Source organism: Orycteropus afer, unplaced genomic scaffold, assembly GCF_000298275.1.
Source record: "Orycteropus afer afer isolate SDZICR_OR568_19922 unplaced genomic scaffold, OryAfe1.0 scaffold00697, whole genome shotgun sequence".
In the NCBI taxonomy this organism is placed as follows: domain Eukaryota; kingdom Metazoa; phylum Chordata; class Mammalia; order Tubulidentata; family Orycteropodidae; genus Orycteropus; species Orycteropus afer.
In genome coordinates this window covers 880,295-889,172 of record NW_006922284.1, presented here as the reverse complement: position 1 = coordinate 889,172, position 8,878 = coordinate 880,295, and the positions used below count along the sequence as shown (strand labels likewise).

The window sequence follows — 8,878 nt, the reverse complement described above, 5'->3', positions numbered from 1 at the left end:
CCTCGGAAGGAAGGTTGGGCAATCCTACTTCCGTAGTGATACTGCCTCGGAAACCCAAGGAGGGGTCGCTATGAGTCGGGGCCGACTCGACGACAAATAACAACAACAACAATCTTAAGAAAGTAAAACCCAGGGCCCAAATCTTGTCTTTTACTTAGAAAGCAATTCTCACTATAGAAAAAAAGGGGCTTCTCTAAATGATTCATGATCTTAATGGTTACCTACCATGGGTCTCTACTAAGTGGTGGTTGAGTGGTTCAGTGGTGGGGAGACCATGTTCAATTCCCATATAACATGCCTCTAGCTCAGCCACCAGCCGTCTGTTAGTGGAGGCATATATATTGCTCTGACGCTGAACAGGTTTCAGCCGAGCTTTCAACGAAGACAGACTAGGAAGAAAAGCCAATGAAAACCCCGTGGCTCACAATGGTCTGATCCTATTGTACTTGGGGTCTCCAAGAGGTGGGGGAAAACCTTCATGATAGCTAATAACCACCACCTCATGGGTGGCAGCCCCTCACAGTGTTGGATATGCCTGTCAGCTGAGGAAAATAGCCGCTAGACTATATGGACCATTTTACCTTTTTAGCAAAATTATCAGAAGAAAAATCACCCAGGCTTATCTGTTAATTTGAATTTTATTCTAGAGAGGGATTCACAAGGAACAACCTTTTATGCTGTTGTCATCCAGAGCAATGTGTACCTGAAACCAGAAGCACTGTCCCCACTCTGCAGTACATACTGATTTTATCGACATTTTTGCATTTTTAACTTAATTTAATTTATGTTTTGTTCATTTTCTTGTTTTTGTTTTTATTGTTGTTGCTTTGTTAGTTCTCCTGGGGAAAAAAAAAATCACTTGCCATCGAGTTGATTCTCATTCATAGCAAACCTTTAGGAGAGAGTAGAACTACCATCCCAGGGTTTCTAAAGCTGTACAGACGCAAACTACCTCATCTTTCTCCTGCACAGTGTCTGATGGGTTGGAAACATTGATCGTTTGATTTGTAGCTGAGCACTTTAAGCAGTGTACCACCATGGATCCTCTGTTCTCAGAGCCCTGCAATTCAATTTCAGGGATGTCAGTTGCTAACATGATTGGTCCCTCTGTTTTCTCATACAAGATGAGGTCATAGTCACCTTATTACTGTTCTGGGGCCTACTGGTCTGAAGGTAACTCTTAAATATCATGAAGAACTCTGAGATGCTGGCTCCTCAATTTCTATTGCTAATTCAATTAAACTACAATGCGCCAAAACGGTGATGCTGGGTACCACTCTTTGTTGGATAAAGTTCTATTTGTGCTACAGCTCTTTTTCTTAGATCACTGACTTTGGAAGATATAATTAACTTCTCTGAACTTGTGTCTTCATACTTTTTCTTAAAATTGTTTATCCGCCCGTAGATTATTGTTACTATTGTTACAGCAGGATTGTGTATGTAATAGTGGCATAGTGCATAAGACATCTAGCTGCTAACCAGAAGGTCAGCGATTCAAACCCACCAGCCACTCTGTGGAGGGAAGATGGGAAATGCAAAGATTTATAGCCTCAAAAACCCAATGGGGGTTGCTATGAGTCAGAATCAACTGGATGGCAGTTAGTTTGGTTTATTTTGGTTTGTTGCTTTTACTCTTGTGCTCCTCCCTGGGTCTTTCTTCCACTGCCTAACATTTTGTGCTGACCTCTCCCTTCATGATATTGTTTTTTGTGAAGAACAATTGCAAAATTAAACTTGAATATACTAATGATGGTGTGTGTGAATCTAATTTCTTAGATATGTACTTATATAAAATGGCAAGAGATAAAATAGATTACTCAATCTAGGAACGGATCATAGATATTGTGGTCTGAATGAAGCACCAGGATAGAAGTGAGACATACATCTACTTTGGTTTCCTTGGGAACCTGGACTCTCATACATCTATCTCAGAACTCTCCCTGTCCTGCAAAGAAACATTATATTAAGTGCTCTATGAGGACCTAAAAACTGAATCTTAAAATGTGAAGCTTTTTTTTTTTTTTTTGAGAAGTCTAAAATCAAGGCACATTGACATAGTGAAGTTAATAGAAGTTGGTCACAGGATGGCCAAGATTCAGTCTATTTATTGCATTATGTTTTTGATTCACAACATGATAGAATAAGCACTGTTGAAATTTACTGTTGGACTATCAGAATTCTCCAGAAATGTTTTGTCCCACCATTTAGCAATTAGGTTCCATTACTGTTGTTGTTTTCCATTACTAAGGAGCTCTGGTAGTGCAGTTGTTAAAGCATTTGGTTGTTAATCAAAAGGTTGAGGGTTTGAACCCACCACCCAGTATATGAGAGAAAGATGAGACAGTCTACTTCAAGATTTACAGCCTTAGAAACCCTGTAGGGGAGTTCCATTCTGCCCTATAGGATAGCTACAAGTCAGAATCAACTTGTAGCAATGGATTATTCTTTTTCCACACCTATGCTTTGAAAGAATGACTGCCAGACGCCTTTTTAAAATGTACTTTAACATCAGTCGTAACTTTTTGCTATCAAATTATGTGCACAATTATAATATTGCATAAAGGCCAAGAAAGCCTACACAGAATTGTCTTGTACACATTCCATGTTGTAATGAAAACAATTGGTGTCGAAAAATTAAAGCTAAAGGTTAGGGTTTTTTGGTGAAATTTACCCACCATCTTCAGGAAGGCTTGTAGTTATATACTATTGCTCTTTTTTATATATCAATAGGACCAATGTTTGCATGAGTTAAAGTTGTAGAAATTATTTCATATTTTTTCTAGGATCTACCTTACCAGCTTGGTTTTGAACTATAATAGTGACTATTTTTCAAATTAATTATTTAAGTATGTATATGAGGACCAAGGTGTGCCTGGCCCAAGCCTTGGTATTTTCAGTCACCACATATGCATGCAAAAGCTGTACAATGAATTGTTGTTGCTGTTACTTGCCGTCAAGTCGGTCCCGACTCATAGCGACCCCTCCTTCGGTTTCTGAGGCAGTATCACTACAGAAGTAGATTGCCCCATCGTCCTTCCGAGGAGTGGCAATGAATAGGAAAGACCAAATAAAAATTGATGGGTTTTGATTATCAAATAATCTTGAATATACCATGGGCTGCCAGAAGAATGCCCAGACCTTTTTTTAAAAAATGGACTGCAAGAAAACTCCTTAAATTGAGAATGGTGAGACTTCCTCTCAGGTACTTTGGACACGTTATCAGGAGAGACCAGTCCCTGGTGAAGAACATAGGACATTGTGATTGGAAAGTAGAGGGTCAATGAAAAAGAGGGAGATCCTAAATGACATGGATTGACACACTGGCTGTGACAATTTGCTCAAGCATAGCAAGTGTTCTCAGGATAGTGCAGGATTGTTTTCTTCTGTTGTACATAGGATCATACCATCTTGACAACATTTAACAACATGTATGTTTGGCTGTTCAAACCCACCAGCCATTCCTCAGAAGGAAGGTTGGGGAATCTACTTCCGTAGTGATACCACCTCGGAAACCCAAGGAGGGATCGCTCTGAGTCGGGGCTGATATGACGGCACATAACAACAACAACAACAACAACATGTATATCTTAATCAAGGATCCCTGGGGGCACAGTGGCTAAGTGATCAGCTGCTAACTGAAAGGTCTGCAGTTCAAACCTCCTGGTCACTTCCTGGAAGAAAAATGGGCCAGTCTGGTTCCAAAAAGACTTATAGGCTTGGAAACTCTATGGAACAATTGTACTCTGCCCTATGAATCAGAATCCACTTTTTTTTTTTTTTTTAGTCTCTATGAGTCAGAATAGGAGCTCTGGTAGCATAGTGGCTAAGGCACTTGACTGCTAACCAGAAGGCTGGCGGTTCAAACCCACCAGCCACTCCTCGGAAGGAAGGTTGGGCAATCCTACTTCCGTAGTGATACTGCCTCGGAAACCCAAGGAGGGGTCGCTATGAGTCAGGTCCGACTCGACGGCACATAACAACAACAACAACATAACATGAGTCAGAATTGACTCGATGACAATTAAAATGGTGTCTTAATCAGTCTTCTGTCTGCTTTTAAAATTCCTTCATTCTGGTGGCATAGTGGGTAAGACATTTGGCTACTAACCAGAAAGTCAGCTGTTCAAACCCACTAGCTGCTCCATGAGAGGCAGACTGCTATGGGTTGGAATTGACTTGATGACAGTGATTTTTTTTTTTCCCCAAAAAGACAAACTCTGCAAGGAATCTGAGGATTTACTCAGTTCAAAGTAGATGTCAGAGGATTCTATCACTCAGGGTTGAACTGGAGAAATATAAACACTGGACGTGACACATATTTAACAAGGGACTTATAATGGGGAAGAACAAGTGTTCCCAATTACTCATTTACCATCTGCTTTGTCTTGATCAAACTTTAGTCAAGCTTCTCTCCTCCCTATAGGCCCCTGAACTCTGCTTGTACTGAAGCCTGAGCAAGCACTCAATAGCAGACCATGTCCTTTTATCAGCTTGTCCTAGGAATCCTCATCACAAGGAGACACTTCCCTTTCAAGGCCCACTGATCACTTTCCCTTAAAAGTTTCTGCTAAAGCTTTGGCTACCAACCTCCCATCCCACCCACCTACAAAAGCAAAGCCCTTTTTGTTTGCTTTTGTGATGCTTATAGTCCCTAGGATCTCTGGTGGCTTACTGCCTAAGGCATTTCACTGCTAACCAGAAGGCTGGCAGCTCAAACCCACCAGCCACTCTTCCGAAACAGGGTTGGACAATTTACTTCCCAGGTGAGGCAGTATCACTATGGAAGTAGATTGCCCAACTTTCCTTATGAGGAGTGGCCTCGGAAACCCAAGGAGGGGTCTCTATGAGTTGGATCCAACCCAACGGCAGCGTGTTGGATTTGTTGTTCATTTACAGTCTCTGAGTTTTAAATGTTCTGCCTTTTGGAATACTCTCCCACCCTCCTGAATAAAGTCTATCTGATCTAAGTCCAGATTTGTTTTTCTTTGACAGACCTGGCCTTAGGTAATTGTGAAACCTGGCTAAGCACTGTGGTAAGGCTTCAGTCTTTCCTTCAGGTGCTAGGGCCTGGAGTCAGAAGGGCACTGAGGAAGGGGAGATGGATGTGAAGTGGGGGAAGCAAGGAAAAACATGGATATGAGGAATATCTGGGACCCACAAGGAGAGATTAGAACCTGTGTTGATCTCTCCTGCCCCTAAACCTCCAACTGCAATGACATCAGTTCTCTATAGAAGTGGGCACTCTTCCATATGTAGCTGGTGAAGCTGAAGGATCATGTGAAGGGATGTTGGAATGTTATGGGCCCGTTAGCTGCCCCACATCAACAAGGAGAGCCTGCATACAAGCAACAGTATGCATGATTCACTGCTGCACCTGCAGCTGCTGTACCAACCGTCTGTGAATAAAACAAATATGACTACTACTCTTAACGTTGCCTTCCAAATCTCTTCCCAAATGTCTCTTGCAGCCCAAGCAATCTCAGAAGCATACAGGAAACTCTGAATAAAGTTTTACTTAGCTAAAATGACAGGGTATAAATCAACCAAAGAGGTAAACCTGTTTCCAAGCAAAAGGTAGAAAGAGAAGTGGATAATTAATCTGTCCCTGCCACTGTTCTCACTGCCACCCACGTGTCACTGTTGTTGTTGTTGTTATGTGCCTTTGAGTCGGACCTGACTCATAGCGACCCCTCCTTGGGTTTCCAAGGCAGTATCACTGTGGAAGTAGATTGCCCAACCTCCCTTCCGAGGAGTGGCTGGTGGGTCTCAAATGATCCCCCCACCCTGTGTTTTGTTAATATGGTTGCTGGGTTGTACAAGGTGCCCAAAGCTTGGTATTCTAGTTTATAACTTTCTTCTGGTTGTGTCCTGTTCCAAACCAGTATTCAGCTTAGACTCACTGGGTTTTCCATGTGAGTCCTCTGGTAGAGTAATGTCTAAGGCACTTGACTGCTAACCAGAAGGCTGGCAGTTCAAACCCACCAGCCCCTCCTCAGATGGTTGGGCAATCTACTTCTGTGGTGACACTGCCTCAGAAACCCAAGGAGGGGTCGCTATGAGTCAGGTCTGACTGGACGGCGCATAACAACAAGTTCGTTTCCTGACAGCAGGCCTTGAGAATGGCTACCCCAGACCACCAGGCAGTTGCCTACAATTTTAAGTGTCATGAAGAGGAAGTTTGGTTAAGGTCTCTTCCATTCTAAAGTGTAATCTCATTATGCAAATTTCCCTACTTGTTCCAAAGGGGCTGCAGATAATACTCATTTCATGCATTATCAAATGACGGCTTTTGTCAGGCCATAGGAAGTTTCATTACATCCTTCTTTCCCCAAGAATTATCTGCAAAGAAGAGTGTGTAACAATGCAGAGATGTTAGGGAAAAAGACAAGCTTCTACATTCAATGACACAAAGAACACATGCAAGATAAAATTGATTATTATTATTAAACAGTGCTTGAGACATCCAGTACCCAAAATTTACATTAAATACTTAAAAATAATTTTAAAAGCAATTTAACAATTTAACAGCCTGTGAGAACTTTTAGGCAATGCATGGATGTCTAGTGGGATTATTTCCCCAAAAGATATCAGTTATCTCTAAGCACAAACAACTCTATACTGGAACATTAAGCTATTTTTCAAAGTTAATACAATTTCATATTTTCAAATATTAGACATCCTTACATTCCTGGATGGCACCTTATAGGAGATGGTTGTTTTGTTCTGCAAAAACTTCCTGGAAGGTAATCCTATGGAAGTTCACAGCAATGAAACTTTATGAAATTGGAAGTGCAAACAATTCTATGTGATGAAAGGTAATGTAACTGTTACTATACTCAGTATATTCAAAGTAATCATTATTATTAACACACGGAGGCAGAAAATGTGAACTACAATATTCCAAAAGGATGAGTTATCTAATTAAGGAATTATCTGCCCACCATATCTCCTTTTCCTTTTCTGGGTATGTGTGTGTGTGAGTGTGTGTGTGAGTGTGTGTGTGTGTGTGTGTGTTTGGTCTGTATGGGAAAGTCTAAGTATTCAAGGAGACATACATGTTTTACTTTATTTCTACAGCATAAACACCTTTCCAAATTTTCAGATTAACTGGGGATCTTGACCTTTAAAATAAACTTCTGTAGATGAATCAATAAAGCTAATAGCTTCCAGAGTGTAAAAAATATAGATTCAATAAAGTTTTAAATTTTTCATCAGAATTAAGAAATCTTAGAAGTGAACCATAAGAGAATAGGCAAGAGATAAAAAGGCATAAATAGTTTATATATTTGCATAAAGATAAGTAGTAAAGAAAGAAGAGTAAAGAAACCATGTGAGAGGAAAGGAATGAGGGAAGAATAAGATGAGAAAGGAAGGGGGGTAAAAAGGAAGCAAGAAGAGATGATTTCTAATACAATTTGTAGAAAATGCATAAAAGACAAAAAAAGCAAATCTCTATTAATCAAGTGGAATTTCAAAGTCAAATCTACTCAAGAGATATCTTGCTGGAGAGGGTCTGATGTGTTCAGAATGGCAGGCACTGCATAGGATCTTGGGACCCCTCTTCATCCGACAAATCTGAGGCATCTGCATCTGGGACTGCAGCTCTGACTCCGACTTGTGGACCTCCCCAGGGCTGGTGACCATTTCCGTGTGTCAGGTGATGCATTAGGAACCAGGTCAAGTTGCTGTCAAACACATCAGTGGGATGCAAGCTGTCTTCATCTCGTTCCAGCTTGTTCCTCTTAATCACACTCTTTAGCCCAGAAAGGTCAGGGGAAGAATCAGCTATGGGTGCCCAGATCTTGACATTATGGTCTAGGCCACTGGTTGCCATCAGGGGTAGATAAGGGTGGGGCTCAATGCAGTTTACTGAACCTCCCTCATCCCCTGCCAAGAATTTAATGATCTGGCAGGATGATTTCTCCCAGAAGAAAATATTCCCACAATCACTACCGCTCACTACAAACTCACTTCTGGGACCATAGAAGTTGACACCTTTCACTGTGGCCTTATTCCTGTGCCCCTTGTATCTCTTAACATACTGGACTCCATCATTGTCAGATGAGTAGAAGAGGTAAATATCTTCATCGTTGTAACTGGCAAGGAGCTCTGTGCCATCGTGGCTATACACAAGGCTGGTGATGTTTGGTTTCGAATTACATTGCACCAAGTGATGAGGACAGAACTTCTTGAGTACTCCATTATTCACATACTTGTTAATTTTTCTCTGGTCATAAATCCTTACAAACTGATCTTCCCCACCAACTGCAAACTGGTGAATATTGGCAGGATTCACACAGATTGTATACAGCCCCACTTTCCTCTCCCCCTGTTTTGTTACTACCACTTTTGAAGCAGGTTTCTCTTGCCTGAGGTCAATGCTGAAGACCACTGCATCTTCACCTGAAGTTAGGAACTTAAAGGGGGAGTCTGGCTCCAGGGCCAACTTGTGGGAGGCTTGCTTGTGTTGAGCCACACGCTTGGTATTCTTGCAGTGGGGTATGGCAGATAGCTCTGCTATACGTACTTGCCCATCACGGGAGCACGTGGCAATGGTGGAATCACCACAATTGGGAAGGAATTTGGCCTGAATGATGTTATTTTCATGGCCACTCTCAAAGTCCAGTACTGGCTGCCTCTGCACCCAATCCCATACCATCACCTTCAGGTCATCACTGCCACTGACCAGCCAGGTGCCACGCTGGTTGAAGTGCACGGTATTGACACAACCGATATGACCCTCAAGCTCGTACTGCAGGTGTAAACGCTGCACAAAGACTCTCGCCCCACAGGCCTCATATACAAAGCGGGCACTTGAACCCAGCTGGCGATCTCGAAGGGCAGTAAGGACTCGCCAGCGAGGTCGGGGCAGGGCTGA

General features: G+C 42.0%; 1 protein-coding gene across 1 annotated transcript in view; it reads right to left on the bottom strand.

The window, feature by feature from the left end:
- Window positions 1-7,522: 7,522 nt before the first annotated feature.
- The window catches only part of LOC103211134 (DDB1- and CUL4-associated factor 8-like), a 20,866-nt gene continuing 19,510 nt past the window's right edge, over window positions 7,523-8,878 (bottom strand). The window contains exon 3 of the mRNA XM_042783157.1: window positions 7,523-8,874. Coding sequence (XP_042639091.1) covers window positions 7,523-8,874 — 1,352 coding nt within the window. The remainder of the gene's footprint in view (window positions 8,875-8,878) is intronic.